The following is an 18,005-nucleotide window of genomic DNA, read 5'->3' as shown; positions in this document are numbered from 1 at the left end:
ACTAAAGTCTGCAATCCACAGTCCTGTTTGTGTTCCAGTACAGAGTTCCTCTTGAGCGTTAAAGTTGAAAGGGGCTTCCTGAAACTTTGCTTAGTTTTGCTTTGAAAAAACCTCCTTTATGTGTTACTGCATTTTCTTCCAGTGTGCAATAATGGTGTAGTTTATACCAGCAGAATAGTTGCTTGGTCATCAAATTGTTAGTGGACTTATCTTTAAGGATCTATATGTAATGATGGACTTGTCTGTGTAACAGAGAAACACAAAGATTCTTTCTCAAATCTCTTAACTGTTAGCACTGAAACCTCGTCACTGCTCACAGCAACGCAGCACTGTATGTTTCTTATATAGCGGCCTTATCTGTCTCAGGCAGAGTAAGTGTTAAATAGTAAGAGCTTCTCTTAATCAAAACAAGAAACCTGTGTTTATTGCAACAGTAGTTGTACTCATCTGTGCTGTGTGTTTCCAAAAGTAATTATAGCTAGATGCATTATGAAACAAGACACTGCTTGTTCTAGTAGTGGTGTTGAACTCTATCCAAATGCTGGGGGCATTTGTGGGGGTTTTTGCCAGGATTATTTTTTGTGTGTGTGGGGGGGGTTGTTGTTTTGTTGTGGTTTTTTTTTTTTTTCCCCAGGGTAACAAAAACATTTTTCTTAGACAACTTGGATATTCAAACTAAAATTTTTTTCTACCATACAAATATCTCTATTAGGTTTTTTTCTAAACTGACTTGAATTATGGATGGATTTACTTACCAAAGTTTTACTCCTGGAGACACCTGACTAGTATTGGAGAGATTGTTTTTCCATATCAAAAATTCAGACTTCTGGCAACATGCTTAACACGGATATTTTCCTTCCTTGCTTTTCAAACCAGGTAGGCATATGCAGAGCATGCTGCAATTGCAGTAGGACAGAAGTTCCTACACGCTGGACCTGCTAAGAGATCTTTGTTCATGGCTAAGCGATCTACAACTTAGGTAAACCAGACACAGTCATCAACATTTTTAAATAAGGCCCATTGCTGAGTAGAATGTGAAACCAGGAGAAGAGCTATCTAAGTTGCAGACTCATGTTCTGTTGGGGAACTGAGCAATAGCCCTCAGTTTTAAGAAGTGCTGTTCAGCTACATATAATTCTTAGTAATGTCAGAAAATGCATGTTCTGTATTGTCTTGATGGATTTGCAACTCAGTAGCCTGCTGCTCTGCTGCAGCTCCCCTTAAGATTTTTTAGTTACCTGTTTTTGCCGTGTAGAGGTGCTTGTCACATACTTAGCAGCTAAATACAGATACACTCCTAGTCAGTCAGTTGAGTGGACAAAACTAAGGGAAATAACTTGGGGGAGGAGGAATGAAACTGCCAAGATCAGATTCAACATGGGTGGAAAATGCTGTATTTTCCAAGAAAGGCCATGAGTGTTCCCTATGTCTTCTGCCTTATCACCAGGCAAGGACTTTTATTACAGCAGTCCTGCCAGCTCACCTCTCCTTTTCCCAGTTTTCGGTTGGAAGTTTCGTCACAGATTTCCTGCAAGTACTGGCAGGTCTGAGCCTTCCCTCTTTTTCTTGGTGGCTGATAAAATACCATCTTTACTTTGTCTGAGTGTAACCTTTTCTAGCATTTCTAGCATCTGGTAGAGTGTTCAAATTAAACTGCTCCTTTGCTGAGTGTGTGCTTCCCATTGGTGGCTGAGGGTTTACCCACTCTACAGGAAAAAGAGCTTTTACTACTTGAAATCTGTTTTAGTCAAGCTATTAGGTGTTTAGTTTTATGAATAGATGCTTAAAATGAACTCTTCCTGTTAATAACGTAGGCATCCTTGCATAGACAGCAACTAAGAAACCAAAGATGGAATAGAAAAGGCAGTGATGGAGGCATGTTCCCTTCCCCGGAGTGAGATTACTGTATCTCTACTTAAAAGCTGAATGACTCTGCCGGTTCTGTTCCTACTTTATGGCATGAAGCGTAGACAGAAGTTTTCTCATCCAGAGGCTTTTTTTCTTTTTTTGTTCTTTCTGCAGGTCAAACAGAATAAATCTGTGTCCTTGGTTTGTCATCAGGCACTTCGGTAGTAAATGTTATTATTACTAATCAGGAGTCTTTTGTCAAGACTCATGTCATGTACTACAGAAAGAGCATGATTTACTGTCAGCATGTATTTTAGCAGAAAACTACTCCATGCGCTAAGGTTATCTCTTATTCTGGGTAGTAAGAGATGAGTGGGCTCCCCTGAGATCCCTAAAAAAACCCCAAAACAGCGTTGTTGCTGGTATTGATCTGGTACAACAAATGAAGATAAGAGCAGTTATCTTTATTAAAAAAAAAAAAAAGGTTTTTTTTTAGTGGTGTGAAACAGATGGTTGCTTTTAGCCTGATTAGCTGTATTAATTTTCACCTTCAGTCTCTCCTGCAGTTCTAAACAGAGTAGAATAATAGGCTAAAGTGATGCTTAGAACAGCTCTAGTGTCTTCAGATTCTCTCTTGGGTATAGTGGGAGGCTAAACAGCACACCTTTTCCATCTCTACAGGTGATGAGGTAATCATGCAAGATATTTTCTGCAAGTGCAAAAACTACAGGATATATCAGGATGCTTTCTCAATTCCATTAATTTCAGTAAAATTTCAGCTTGTTGAAATTGTTCCAAGTCACGCTGCTGCTTTTAAAGGGGTCTGAAGTAGAATCCAGGACCCACAGTAAATCAAGAACATGCTTTAAATAATACCTCAGTTACTGAACTGAGTCCTCTTCCAATAGAAGGTGTTGTGATGTGACTAGTACTGTGTTCATGTTGGATACTCAGAAAAGTTGCATCAATTTAAGATTTGAAATCAACACATGCAACATATGTTTAAATCTTCTATGAACGTTCTTTTTTTTAAAAAAAGTTATTTTAAGTTACGTTCTTTAATCTTTTTTGTGGAGATCAGCATGAGACTTTAATATGCTTTGAGTGTATTTTATTTAGTTGATTAAATTTTAAGAGAAGACAAGGAAAGAGGAGGGTACAGATACCTTTTTCCTTCTGTTCCTTGGGCTTGTGTATACTTCCTATGTAGTGATCTTCAAATGGTGTGGTCTTCAGGCTGCCAGAGAGATCCACACACAGTACAGCCAGTAGGTATTTTTGCACTGATCTTTTGTTGCTAGTAAAACATCGGAGCTCTCATCATAAAAGCCCAGTTCACTGACCCACTCAATGCAGGTGAAGTGAAAAAGAGAATAGCCAGAAATCGGATTTTCTGTGATGAGCTGATATGCAGTCTGTGGGTGAATTCGAGGCATACTCTGGTAAGAGATGGAGCTAGGTGGCACAGTGCTAAGCAACTACATTGATGTAACAAGGTGAGTGGAAAACAATATTGATAGTTAGGGAGTATAGGTTTAAAGATGATCAGCATTAGTATAAGCCAGGTTATCAGTGTTCACAGAATTGTATTAGTAGGAACAGGAAGGGCTAAAAATATTGTTTGTCTGATAATGCTTTATACAAGTCATGCAACCCTTTGAGAAGGTTCAAGTAATGAGATTCTGTTGGGTTTTTTCTTTTTTTTTTTTTTCTTCTTTAACTCCCCAGTTGAACCATTTTCATAGATTCCAGTCAGCTGAAACCCCTGGAGTCCTAGGGCTATGTCCAGAATTGCACAAACACTAAAGAACGTGTGTCTGGATAATTGGAGAGGAGGAATAGCTTGGGCTGTTTTCCAAAGCCAGGATGAGCATCGTTTGTGTGGGTGGCTGGTGGCTGTTACTGTTAGAAACCTCTTAGTCTGTACTTCTGTTTTCCTGAGGGTCACTCTGTGGAACCCCATTTCAGATGTGACCTCCACGCAAACAGTTTTGAGGTTGTTAGGCAGAAGATCAAGTGCTTTCTTTGTTACGTGTGATCAGCTATTACTGTGGTCATGATGCACTGGCCATGGTCAATGCATGTCACCCTGCGCACCGCACCAATCCCAGGCAGCCAGATGTCGGCTCCCCTGCGTGCTAGCCTGTTTGCATATTTACATTTCAGTGCCTGCAAAACATGAATAAATATTCTGTGCTGCAATCGCAAGTTAATCTGTATCTATTGCAGTGATTACTTAAGAAATTTTGGTGTACTCAGTCTGCAGAGTATTGCTCCCTCACATCTTTCTGGCGGATCGCTAGCTTGAGTTGTGTGCTGAGGCCACTTGGTTTATAATTTACTGTCTGGAAATAGTTGTTGGTATGACTGAGGCTTCTCTGGCTCTCTGAAATTTGCTACAGCAATGCTGCAAGTTGGTATTTTTTCTAGATACTTTATCTCTTTGTGGGGGTTTCTAAATGGCTACAAGATTGTAACAGAGTTGTTCACCAGGCAGGTGAATAGAACATGTGTTTAGGCCTTGGTCACCCCACAGTTTGGCGTATTTGTGTAATGCACTGATGAAAGCAGGCTTGTACTCAAATATCTCATACTGTGAACTAGAAAAAGCTGTGTTCAGGGGAGAGGGTGATGTCTGGCAAAGAAATGGTAACAAGCAGATAATGTGACATAGCATCTTGAATTGCTGCTGCAGTTTGCCAAGACAGTGACTTGGATGGGAAATACTACAGCTGCAGTTTATACTTACATGACAATAAGTGAACTGAATACAGTGGACTTATGGTAATATGAGTACAGTGGACTTATGGTAATATCAAAGTAATGATCTTCTGCTCTATCTGTCGGGGGATATCCCAGCGTTTTCTGTCTTCAGCTACCCTTAGACTTTTCCATGAGAAGTGGATATGCATAAAATAAAGTTGTCAGCTTGGAAGGCAGTAAATAAAGCTTATCAGGAATATAGCTGGCAAGGAGAAGAAGGAAGCAGTTTATTCTGGTCATGCTCAATCATAGACACATAGGGTTTGCTTAGAAGAGGAATAGCGGAGTAGTTCATGCTGTTTAAAGAAGATGACACCTAAAACTTGATGGGCTTGTGTGTGGGCTGCAAAGCTGGAAGAAGAATCTCAGAAAATAACTTGTAGATGGGAATGTGAGAGGTGATATTTTTGGAGGGGGTGGTGGTGTTTGCAGTCTGCTCATTTGCCTACCGTTCTGCCTTCCCCGGGCATTCAGCTTTTTATCTAGAAACTTCCGTTGTTTTGTTTGACAGAATTCTGGAAATTTTTCTTTCTTTTACAGTATCTTGCTGCTTTACAGAGTGGACCTTGCTTTGTCACCATTTCTGCTACCTCTCCATCTCAATCTAACCTCTAGCTTGGTGGTGGTCTTCAAAATATGTGAAATGTGATTTGTGATGGAATACTTTAAAAATCCCCCATACATGTATTCCACATAATAGTATTCCCTGAACAGTCGATGAGACTAACAGGTGAGATAAATTAATTCACTCTTTGGCCTTGTATTAACTGTTTTTACCAAATGCTGGACTGTGTGCATCCCTTTGCACCAAACAGTCTTCAAGGCCTGTCAAAGGATGTGCATCTAATACCCTGGTTTTTTTTTTTGTTTGTTTGTTTGTTTGAAAAACTGGGGCAAGGAAGAATAATGTTACTTGAATGAAGACAGGAACAGTGCCGTGGGAAAACAACAACAGATGTGGAAATCAGGCCTGTGATTATCTCTCTTCTAAAAAAATTTTAATCATTACTGGGAGTGTTGCCAGAAACTGGAAGAGAATTGTCCTTACTGTTAAATCATTAGCTTGTTCCTTGGCATGCGTTGGCCTAAGCCAGTGCTCTCAAAAGAGCCCTGGGCAGAGTTCAGGTCTTAAGAGTGTCCTAGGAACTGTTCCATTAGACAGTTTGCGTGCAGTTAATCTTTTCTAGAGATTAAGAGGTATTTCTAGAGCTAATTTAGACCCCTCTATGCTAGTTGGCCTTGATATTGGGAGTATCTCGGGGTACTTTAACTTGTATAAGCGAACCCTAAAAGTCCTAGGTCCCAGTGGGATGCTCTATCCAGTAAACCATTAGGATAGCCACAAAAAAGAAAAGATCTGAAACTAAAATGATGTTTACAATAGAATGCACTTTAGATTTTTTTTTTTTGGTGGCGATTGTAACAGATCTTTCTGAAATCAGGAGGGTTCCTTGTGTCTCTGGTAGTCAGGGTTTGTAATCTTAGTCTGTAACACTTTCTGGCTCAAGTAACACTATCATGTTTACTGTTTTAGTTAATTGTTTTTAATTGTGAATGCAAATGCCTGTCTGTTTAGCTTTAGACCAATGCCCCTTAAGAAATAGGACCACGTTGTCATGGTGGTTCATGGATCACAGAGACGTAAAAGGCTGTCAAGAGCAGCATAAAGAGAAGAATACTGAAGACAATGAACTTCCTTTGTAAACCACATGGCGTATCCATATTTTTCACAATGCTCTTATCTTTCTGCAGACCTTTTATTTCTGAGGACGTGTTACAAGTAGATTTGTAGGTGAAAGGGCATGACTAACACAGATTGTGCAGTACCTTTTTGTCTGGTACAGGCACTGTGAGTGGGACAGATTCATTGTGCGACTGTGGGACATGTACTTTGTATGTGGGACAGATGTGAAAATGGCTTTGATTTTTCTTTTGTGTTTTAGGGACGCTAAGGGTCTTGAATAACCATGAGCAACCCTTTTGTACGGATTGTGGAGCCACTTGACCCTAAACAGCCTCTGAAGAAGTTCTTTAATCTGAGCAAATTGGAAGATGTGAGATATGGTATGTTGACAACATAAGGAAAGCATTTTGTTAACAGTGATGAACAAAACCTGAAGAGACATTGCAATGTTGGATGATACTAGGTCTCTGGAGAGAACTATGAATTCAAAAGACTATTAAAAACAAATTTTCAGCAAAATTTTATTCTGGAAATTTAGAACTGGCAAGATCACAGTATTATTTTCTCAACATGCTGTGGACACAGCAGTCTTGAGTGGATGAGGAGGACTAGGCAAAACTAAGAGCACAAGTTTTCTCATATACTGCTATGCTACTGTGAAAGGCTGGAAAGGACCTAACACTGATACAACTGAGTCATCCAGAAAGGTGGTTCAGCTTTAAAAAGAGTAGTGACTCTTTTCAAAAGAAAGAAAATCTGAAAGAAAATCCTTTCTGAGGAGGCTTTTTCTTTAGTTCTTCTGACACTTCCTGAATGTACTTAGGCATCTTCCATGTGGCACTGGTAAAAATCGTACAGTCTGTGCCACTTACTTAGAAAGTGAATATCTATAGCTTAGAGCTGTCCATGTTGGGTATTTTTGCTCTTTCAAAAAGGAAACAGGTGATGAAGGAGAATTGAGAAAGCAAGGGGAGGAACAAACATTCCTCTGAATGGCAGGAACACATATCCATTGCAGGCTCAGCTAGAGTGTATATGAGAAGTCAATTAATGTGGGACTTGGTGTGTGAAAAGCAAAGATGAGTCTTCAGAAATAGACACATACCTGTATGGTATTACCAGTTGATCCATGCCAGGATTCCAAGAGTGATAAACTCCATATTCTCTAAAGAAAAAAGGATGCAATTCTCACTATTCAGCAGAAAAATGGAATAAGTTAGCAACAGAAGAACAGGGCTGGGGGGGAGGCGGGTGTGTTAAAAGAACAAAAACTAACAACAAATAAAACAACAATCAACAACCAAAACCCCCAAATTTTTCTGAATTACTGTCTCCTGAATAATAGTTGGGGTTTTTTTTATGATAGTAGTAATGAGGTCTCACTGAGATTAAGTGACTTTTGTGTCTTGGGGGCCCTGTGTAGAAAGTTGGGGCAAACCTGTCAAGAGATTTTTGCATGTAAATATTCTGAGAGGAAATCAAATGGCTATTATTACAATGGACCAGGAAAGGAAGGACAGAGAAACTTCTATTTTTTTTCCTTCACACCCACTGCTTGTAGTAAAGCTGCAGGACTGCTCTAATAATATTTTGTATCATCTTCTATAAGTATTTCTATCTTGAAGTAAAAAAAGATTAGCAGATGCATGGTTTTACTGCTGTTCAGTTTCATTCTCCATCTCTGGAGAAGAAGAGACTGCCTAGACCACTAAAGCTATGCTTTCTAGCATAGCAGGTAGAAAGTTATGTTTTCCTAGTGCATTTATATGACTCTGTTCAGTGGCAAGAGTGAGAAGAAACTGCAGAGAAACAAGGTGAGCCCAGAATGTTTTCAGAGTAGTGTTGCTGTGGAGGATGGAAGAACTGTGGAAAACAGTCCTTTCAGAAAAGATGTCTACTCTCTCACAGGGACTGAGATAATAAATCTGCTCAAAGAATTGAGGGGAACAGGTCAGTTAGCACTGACCTCCTGACAAAGCTGGAGGCTAGAAATTGGGCTGATATTTTGGGCTAAAGCCTTGTGAGAATATAGGAACAGCACTCGAGGACCCATCTTGCCCCAAGCATGGAACTCTGCACTTGCTGACATATGCCCTAAGGTAAAAACAGAATTTGTTTCTTGTCTCTTACCCATGCAGCACGCCTGCCATTTTCTATTCGAGTGCTCTTGGAAGCAGCAATCCGTAACTGTGATGAGTTCCTAGTGAAGAAGGGAGATGTTGAGAATATTCTCAACTGGAAAGTGGTGCAACACAAGAATGTTGAAGTGCCGTTTAAGCCTGCAAGAGTTATTCTGCAAGACTTCACGTGAGTCTGATGCTCTCCAAAGCTAGGAAGAGGGGTTTTTGAAAGCGCAGCAAAGCTCAGCTTGGGGTGGAGGGGTGAACTGAGGGAGAGAATAGGAGTGAAATGTTTGGAAAGACCCTTTTCAGCTTTCCTGGATGCCATGCTGCGGACAACACTTGGAGAAGCAAACACTCATGATAAAAGCATTAAATTAAGTACTTCTGGGATGGAGAAATAAATATCTGTATGAAACTCTTCAAAACAGAGGGGAAGAAAATGGGATGGATAAATTGCATCCAAATTAGGGAATTAGGAGTTTAGAGGTTCTGTTGTTGTTGTTTGGGGTGGAGGGGTGTCTCTTCCTTGCCCACCCTGGGGTTCTTGCTTTCAATATTCTACCTTTTTCAATTCTCATTTATAACCCACATCATTATTTTCTCTTCCAAGTCAATATTATTTCAAATATATTTTTAAAGACTTCTCTGCTATTGAAAAAATGAATGTCTACTTTTTCCTGGAAGTGCAAGTTGAGATTCCTTTGACATTCCTACCTAATGGACTCTGAAAACTGGACCTTGTTATTGCAGCGTGGTTAGTCCCCATGTGTCAGTATGTAATAGTCCCTGCTAGATGTGGCAAGTCAGGTGGAAGAGTAGCTTCTAGCTGTTTTTAATGCAGCATTTGACTTACAAGTCCACTGTCCTTTGTACCTTTGTCCTCCTTACTAAGAGAGTTTAGTTCATCCATGGTAAGCCCCATGCTGCTAAGCTGTCAGTTGATTTTATTTCTCAGAACAGTGAAGTGTCTTAGCTGTCTTACCTTTTATGTTGCATTTTCCCAAAGGTTAGCCAGGTGCCAAGGACCCAGTACAGCTCAACACCTAAAGACATTAGGAAAAATTGGCAAAGCCTCAATTGAAAAAAATGCCGATTTCCTAGCTATTTTTTACCCACTGGCTGTTGTTAACATTTAAAAAAGCTGGAGAACAGAGGAAGCCAAACTTTCAAGCAAACTTTGTTCCCTTTGTTACTGCACTTCTTTCTTGCCCCCTACTGTCCTACTGAGTTTTAAAAATTTGCCTATAAGTCTGCATGCAGAGCAGCTGCATTTGTGAAAAATGAGCTCTTGAACAGGCTTCTGAGTGGGATCTTTTGGAAAAGGCAGCTTTGGCATCTTCCCAGAAGCTATACAACGATTACATTCATATGTCCTGGATTAGAATTATCAAATTTCCTAGATCTGATCATTCTGTAATTATCCTGAGTTCTTCTAGGACTGTAGATGGATGTTGTGTCTGTTTCTTTTCAATTGTGTAACATTTGTAAGCTGGCAAAAAACTCCTCCACTCCCTTCCTCCCATCCCTGCCCTCCACCAAATCCACCTAGGTAGCATAACATAGCATTTGCTGTTTTCCTTGGAATATGCATATCCTGGGACAACCAACTGCTTCAACTGCTTAACATCAGTTAATCATGTTAAGGTTAGATAATGTGGACCCTTTCTTCTGTTTGTTTTTGTAAACACTCAGGATTTTCAAGGTAAAATTCTGTGGAAATTACAAAGCCTTTTCTATTCTTCTTGCATTCTTTCTGATATATTTTAAAATTGTAATAGCTTCCTTGTAATCAGAGTTGATTGGGCTGCTCTTGCAGAAACATACTGTTCTCAGTGGGGTACTGAATGATGCCAGATCCTTACAAACACATCACAGACAGCTCTTTTTGTCTCAGCAGCCAGCAAAATCAGATAGGCTCGTATGCAAGAGTGTTTCCCAAACCGATTGAAAAATGTCGTGGTAGTACATATCTCTGTAGAAGCTGAGAATGCATGTGCTGAGAAGCACCAGAAGCTTTTTTAAAATAAATATGGAAATGTGTATGATCTATTAGGTAAGATGGATGTTGAAGTGCTGGAACTTCTGGTTACTACTCCTTGTTTGCTTATGACTAAACTTAGGTTGGAAGTGCAGGGTGGACGAAAGACTCTCATGTGCATTACTTTGACCCTCTGTATCATTTATCTACCTCACTTAGGAAAGAAGGCTTAATTTAGCGATTTAAAAGTCATTTTGGATAAATGAGACTTACAAACATAGAGAAAAAGGCCTGTTAACTTTTTTCTGAGTCACTTGGAGTTCAAGGGTTGTAGGATTGTCACAAGACATGTGAGAAGGCGGAAATGTGAATGTTAGCCCGTAGCCTGAAAATGTGCTGGTTTAATGTCATTTGTGATATAAGGTCTTTTGTCAGTGGCAAGTACAAGAATTTGTTAGTAAAGATGAATGGTACACCTTATTTCTGTCTTTTGTGTTTGTGCAGCACTCTGCCAGGGCAGTTAAGTCCACTTCTGAAAATACAGTTATTTTGCAAAGGTCTTTTGCAGTCAGGTCCTTTGTAATTTAAGAAATCTGATGCCCTGCTCTGCCAGCTTCACTTGAAGTGTGGAAGGGACCAAACAGCCCTAATTATGGAGAAGATTCTCCTGTGCTTTGCAAAACTTGGAAGATAGGACCCTTGCTTTAAAATCAGCTAAATAAACATAGCAAAGAATCAAAGAAAGGACATTGTCATTTTCCCCCTCCCTGCTTCTTTTTTAAACAGATTGGGGAAGAGGGAGAGGAGCAGAGCAAGAGAAGAGAAACCAGTACAAGGTCCCAAAGGAGTGCTGACTAGGACTGAGTTTCCAGGTTCCCAGCCAAGCATTTTAAACTGCTTATGTTACTTGGTGAATTTTGGTTTTAGCTTTTCATTCTTACAGTGCTCAGGATACAGATACAGTTCTGTCCCTTCTGCTCTTCTGACTTTGTCTTCCCAAGGGTACTGTCTCTGCCATACAGTAATGATCCCAAGACTCAGGGTAAGGCTGTGGTTTGCTTTGTATGGGACAGTAGGTGTCTGTTCTGCATCTCAGGATTTCGGCTGTGTTTGTTTTGTTGTCTTTTTCTTTTCCAAACTGTTTCACCTTGCCTATTTCTCTTCTGTTTTAGTGGGGTACCTGCTGTGGTTGACTTTGCTGCAATGCGTGATGCTGTGAAAAAACTTGGTGGGGACCCTGAAAAAATCAATCCTATCTGTCCTGCTGATCTAGTAATAGATCACTCCATCCAGGTTGATTTTAACAGGCGGTAAGGATACAAAGTAACTCATACTTCTTAATGGTAGTGAGGAAGCTGGATCCAGTTACTGATAATAAAGGTAGTTCCATTGGTGATATTCTTAGCATTTGAAATATAACATCTTAGAGTAAGAAGTTTTTAAGTTAGTGTTGTATCAGTTGCTGTGAATTAGATGGGGGAATTTTGTTTTTTCTCTGGTACATCTCTTAGCAGCACAAGCCTGTTAATAGAAACAGACTCAGTCCAGACCTGTGGTGATCATAATTTTCCATAATAATACTGCATTATTATTAGTTGTTCAGAAATAGCTTTTTTCCACATGTACTTTTTTGACCCTGTAGGGCTTTTTGGAAAGGACAAGCAACAATGTCTCCTTTCTTCCTTATTTATATAAGAATAGACCTGAGCTGCCCTAGCCCAGCTCTGAGGAACTGTTTGCTAGTTCAGTGCCTCCAGGCAGAAGAGCGCAAGACGCTGATTAATATGACCCCTATAAGTACAGGAAAGAAACTTAATGCTATTCAATCCTCAGCATGCTACAAAGAGATGAGCACTCACTAGCACTCACTAGACCCACAATGAAATGCAAGACCTCTGCATAGGGGTCCTTCTACCCTCCATGGTATCTAAACATGGGCCTGCTGAACTACTCTTCCAAACAGATCCTGCAATTACATGTTCCTTGGTGGTTTCCTTCCATCTTCCAAACTCCTAAAGTTTTTTGGTCTGCAGTTACTTAGCCTGCTAAAATATTCTGTGTATCTATTGTCCTCTATAGGAGATAGTTTTTCCACTCAAGTTATAGCACTGCAAAGAAGAGAATTCATAAAGGTGGAAATTAAAGAACATAAGGAACACTCTCTCAATTCCAATATTTAGAGTCGTCTTTAGCATAAAAAGACTGAACTTCTGAGCAGAAATGTGTTGTGAACCCTGCTTCATAGAAGAATGTTGCCAGACAGTTTTCAAATATAACTTTTTCCTACTTTTCTTTAACTATAGACTAGTAAGGATACAAATTCTCACTGATGCCATTTCATAGCTGGCAGGGGAGAAAAAGGGCCAAAAAATTTTGACTGATGTAACTGTTGAAAATCAACTTCCTTTAACTTTTTTTTATAGAGATGCTGTATCTATTCTTAACACTAAGGAGTTTAAAAACAGACGCAAAATTAGAAATAATCATCTAAAGACTGATCTCTGGGATAATAGGTGTTCTAGCACTGATCTATTAGACTAGAAGTCTAACCTTTTTTCTTTTGAATTTGCATCACATCGTCTTTTAAGATCTTTAGGAAAGTGTATTTCTTTGTGAACAAGGTATGATTTCATCTTTACCATAGGATGAAATCAACTATTATGATTCTTTTTCTGTATCATTTTAATAACGTTCATTTTACATTATCAGTAGTATCCAGGACTTCATTTTGATAATTTTTTGCTAATAATTACTGTTTGTCACAGCCTTATTTTATTTCTATTAGGCTTATGTATATATGGAGAGAACATTGGCCAGCCCTGTGCTTCAGTTCTTTCAAACTCTTCAGGCCTAAGTTATGCAGCTGATTCAAGCGAAAAGTTTGTTAGCCCTGTCTACTTTGAAACACAGGGACTTCAGGCAGCACTGTATCATCAGTGATAACCTCTTTTTAACTGAAGTTGCAGGGCAGTTGTGTTTCAGTTCCCTTTACTGCTTTGCTGATTGCTTCTGATTTAGGTGTTGGAAACGTCACATTGCTCTAACATGTAGTGCACCTTTTCCCAAGCTACAAGTTTTAGGCCTGGCACATATATAATATGTAGGTTAGCATTCACATTAGCACCAGACTTCGGGTATTATCTCTTAAGATTTCTTAAATCCTTTTCATTGGCTGCCTGCAGTTCACAGCTGCAGTGAGATTAAAAAGATGAGATTGATCAGTATTAATGTTAGCTAATAACTCTTCTTTCAACCTTTGGGTATATCTGACCAGATATAAATTTCAGGTGGATACTTTTGGTTCTGACAGCTGATTATTTTCACTTGCAGATCAGACAGCTTGCAAAAAAATCAGGACCTGGAATTTGAAAGGAACAAAGAAAGGTTTGAATTCTTAAAGGTACCGAAATAGTTAATCCTATTTTCATGGAGAAGAGTGCAATGAACAAAAGTTCTTCCAGTGCTCATGTGTATTGAAAAATTTTTATTCCAATTCCTTCTATTCCAGTGGGGCTCTCAGGCTTTTAAAAATATGAGGATTATTCCACCAGGCTCTGGGATCATCCACCAAGTGAACTTGGAGTACTTGGCAAGAGTGGTGATGGATCAGGATGGCTACTACTATCCAGACAGTGTGGTGGGCACTGACTCACACACCACCATGATAGACGGCTTGGGAGTGCTTGGCTGGGGTATGTGCAGTAGCATAGCATGAATAGTCTATTGTTTGGCTAAGCTGAGTTTCAGACTCTGGCGAGTTGACCCTGGCTGGCAGGTTAGCCCCCACCCAGTCACTCACTCCTCCTGCCAGCAGGGTAGGGGAAGAGAATTGGAAGGGCAAATGCGAGAAAAAAACTCATGGTTGAGACAAAGACAGTTTAATAAGTGAAGGGGGGAAAAAGAAAACAGGAAATAAAAGCAAGTGATGCAAAGACAATCAGTCACCACATGTCCCACCAGCACACCAAAGCCCAGCCAGTCCCTGGGCAACAGCTGCTTTGGAAAAATTCCCCCCACCTCCCAGTTTTAATGCTGAGTGTGATGTTATATGGCATGGAATATCTCTTTGTTCACTTCGGGTCAGCTGTCCTGGCTGTGTCCCATCCCAGTGTCTTGCCCACCTCAGCTTATTTGCTGAGGGACAGAGTGAGAAGCAGAAAAGACCTTGACACTGTGTAAGCGCTGCTCAGCAATAGCTAAAACATTGGTGTGTTATCAACACTGGTTTGGTCACAAATCTAAAACATGGCACTATATGGACTGCTGTAAAGAAAAGTTATCTCCGTGCCAGCCAGACACAGTGCACAGACTAATCCCAAATTCAAGGAACCTAATAAGGTCTCTTACAGTTATTTAAGACTTTGTAGCTAGGCATTCTGTTCTCATAACAGTCTCAGATGTTTTCTGGTGCATGTGGTGTTTCTTTTTGTTTGTTTGTTTGTTTTTTCCCCTTTTATATCTTTTTTTATTCTGAATTTAAATCACGAGGAAGCAGCCAAGGAAAATATTAAATAAGTCTTCTGGAAGTATCTTAGTCGTTTGGGAAGGCAAGGGAGTTGAAGCATCACTGAACATCCATTTATTTGTTTCCTTAGTTACTTAGGTACTTTCAAAGTGTTGCCTTATCAAAAAGTACTGCAAGTGCTCTATTAGACTGGAGATGCTGCAAGTTGAATCTGAGTCAGTTAATATGGCAGGAGAGGCCATTGTGGAAAAAAAGCACTATGTTCTAATACCAGTAGTCTGCAGAATACTTGTACAGAAATAAATACAAATAATTAATTTTTCACTTGTAGTGGCAAACTGCAGTGTTTGAATTATTGACTAGGTAGGTATGAAATGAAAGGATTTGCAATCATCCCACACATGGTAGCAAAAACTTCAGCTGAGCTTTTTATCTTCCTGTGATATGATGATAGGAGTCCTATTGAAATAAATATCGTACAAATACAGAAGGCATTGTGTTTTTAAACAGCATTTGCTAGTTGTTCACAAAGATGCTTGTCAAGTTCTGAGTACCACGTGTGACAGAAGTAGGACATTATGTTTCTTCTACCCCAGCTATACTACTGTAGCAGTATTGGTTGATTGAGACTTTATATCGAGGGTGGAAGCATTCCTGCTGACTTGGAATACAAATATAAACAAGTTCACTTTATTTAAAACCATGACATCTTTGGAATAAGAGGTGTCTCTCTTATTCTATATTTGGCTACACCTTACACATGGAGCCATCATTTAGATGATGTTGCAACACCAGTAGCTGCTTGGAAGAGTGTGTCTGTAAACTTAGTCTCATGTTTCTCCAGAATTTGAGAAGTATGGCTGGGCACAGTCCGTACCATATGTGCTCAAAGTGCACTCTTGGATCCAGCTTTTCTTGCTAGTGGCTGGTAATGCTGAACTTGCTTCATGCCTGTCTGTGGTAGCCTGTCAGGCATGTTGACTACTTGACTATTTAAACATTATTCAACTCCTAGTGAAAGGAGTCACATGACTGGATCTGTCACAGAATTACCTTTTTAATTAACATAGGTGTATCATTTTGCATAAAATAAATTGGAAATTATTTTTCAGAACCATTATTAGATAAGTGGGAAAAAGCATAGGAGTAGGGATTTGGCATACATAAGCAACTATTACAGGCAATTTGTTCTAGCTCAGTATTAATTAAGCTAAACAAAAAGTTGAAGGAGGTTTGAAAGTGGAAGATAAACAGGAGAGGGACTTTCTACAGGCAAGAAGTTATAAAACTGCTGCCTCATGCCAAATTGCTAGTAAACATCATGGGTTTTTTAGATTGCATAGGACTGACATCTTGATACTTTACATTATTAGCAAAATGAAGTAGTCACTTGAATTGCATTGCTCTAATACTGAAGGTGTGCTTACACAAAGGTTCCCACCTGCACAGGTTCCAGCCCTGTTGAAACTTAATGGATGTAAGGAAGATAGTTCTGTCTTAACAAGTAGCTTTTCTGTTAGTACTCTTTAGAACAGTCTATACTCGACTGTAATAATCTTTCCTTCCTTCAAAATAACTTTTAAGTTTTTGTTTGGTGACCAGTGGTCATAGTCTGCATTTATTTCACTCACAGCACACCATGTTCAATGCCATGTCAGTCGTTCTTTGTTTATGCATTGCATGTTTAAGTCATTAAATAAAACTTTAATATCTGTCACTGTAAAAGCCAAGCATCCTCAGAGTAAGTTACTTAGATTTGCCTAATATCCTGTCCAGTGGGTGAGGAACAAGGATGAAAGTATGAAACAGAAAGAAATTAAAAAAAACAACCTTGCAGAAACTGAAGCAAGATGAGGAGTGCCTCTTAGCAGAAGGCTAAGCCCTCTGTCTGTATGCCTTCTCTCCCCTTTCACACCTTAAATCGAGTAATCAACAGTCAATTGTACTTCATGGGTTTGTCTTTGACATGTTACTATCTCTTGAATAGTTGAATTGTATCCTCTTGTTGCGTACAGGTGTTGGTGGTATTGAAGCAGAAGCAGTGATGTTGGGCCAGCCAATCAGCATGGTGCTTCCTGAGGTGGTCGGCTATAAGCTGCTAGGAAACCCTCAGCCATTGGTAACATCCACTGACATTGTGCTCACCATTACCAAGGTAATGAACATGTCTGCTGTTTTGCCATTATTGCTGGAAGCTATGCATGTTCTGTAGGACGGACAGAGCTACTGTACTGCATGCTTAGAAGCCCTGTGTGTGCTTCCATGTAGTCATTATGGACTTTTGTTAAGCTTTATTGCTCTGTGTGGGTTGGAATCAGCTGCCCAAGGACAAATGCAAATTTGATAGGCAAATATGTTTCCCAGAAGCCAGGCAAAGTAGAACAGAGAGCTGATATCTCATGGCCTGTTCACATCCTCATGTGCAGACCTGTTTTGGAACACCAGTACTTTTAAAAGGATCTTGTTTCTCTACTGCCTCAAAAGAAACATGATGACTTTTTTGAAGTCCCCAATTAAAATAAGGTAATGTAAAACCTGAAAACAGACAGTAAGCACTGCAGTCTGATTTCTTTGATCTGCAGGTGTTTGGCTCACATATCATATATTCATAATATGTTTATTCACTCTGTGGATTGTGACTGAATTAAGAATATTACTGGGTCAGCATTAATGTTGTTGGAGGTCAGAAATCTGGTACACATGTTCATCATGGGATGCTGTCTCTAGAGAACCTCCAAATGGGGAAAGCCAATGTTTTTTTATGAGTTCATCCAGGTGTTGTGTGTGTTCAGTCATTTACAGTTTGATGCATGTACTTGTGCAGTTGGTTCTTCCTGTTTCCCCATCTTCCTGGGTTTGCTGGCTAAAGACCCCACACTGTTCTCCTCTCCTTAGAATGTCATGTTGAGAAAAATACAATTGTTCTAAGATAGACTCTAGTTTAAAGGAGAGGAAGAGCAAGTTTAGAAGGAATACATCCCTGTGTTGTACCTTATTATTGAAACTTACATCTCTGTCTCCTCATCTTTGTGATTTAGTTTCCCAAAGCTTTCTCATTTCAAATGGCTATAGAAACCTTCAAGAAAAGGTTTCTCTGAAGTCAAAAGCTGGATTTCAAAACATACATGCTTGGGCCATTTGACA

The 18,005-nt window shown here is 39.6% G+C and overlaps 1 protein-coding gene across 2 annotated transcripts in view; it reads left to right on the top strand.

The window, feature by feature from the left end:
* ACO1 (aconitase 1) overlaps positions 1-18,005 on the top strand; it is a 37,891-nt gene that overhangs the window by 3,982 nt on the left and 15,904 nt on the right. Inside the window, exons 2-7 of one of the 2 annotated variants that reach the window (XM_075727168.1) lie at positions 6,555-6,675; positions 8,434-8,602; positions 11,569-11,706; positions 13,727-13,796; positions 13,905-14,088; positions 16,877-17,016. In XM_075727168.1, coding sequence (XP_075583283.1) covers positions 6,579-6,675; positions 8,434-8,602; positions 11,569-11,706; positions 13,727-13,796; positions 13,905-14,088; positions 16,877-17,016 — 798 coding nt within the window. In that variant the 5' untranslated portion in view covers positions 6,555-6,578. Of the gene's footprint in view, positions 1-6,527; positions 6,676-8,433; positions 8,603-11,568; positions 11,707-13,726; positions 13,797-13,904; positions 14,089-16,876; positions 17,017-18,005 lie in introns of those variants that run through there. The other variant, XM_009487425.2, reaches the window with a different exon arrangement.

The sequence above is a fragment of the Pelecanus crispus genome, chromosome Z (assembly GCF_030463565.1).
Source record: "Pelecanus crispus isolate bPelCri1 chromosome Z, bPelCri1.pri, whole genome shotgun sequence".
In the NCBI taxonomy this organism is placed as follows: Eukaryota; Metazoa; Chordata; class Aves; order Pelecaniformes; family Pelecanidae; genus Pelecanus; species Pelecanus crispus.
Note: the sequence above shows the minus strand (reverse complement) of the source record. Positions and strands in the feature narration are given on the sequence as shown.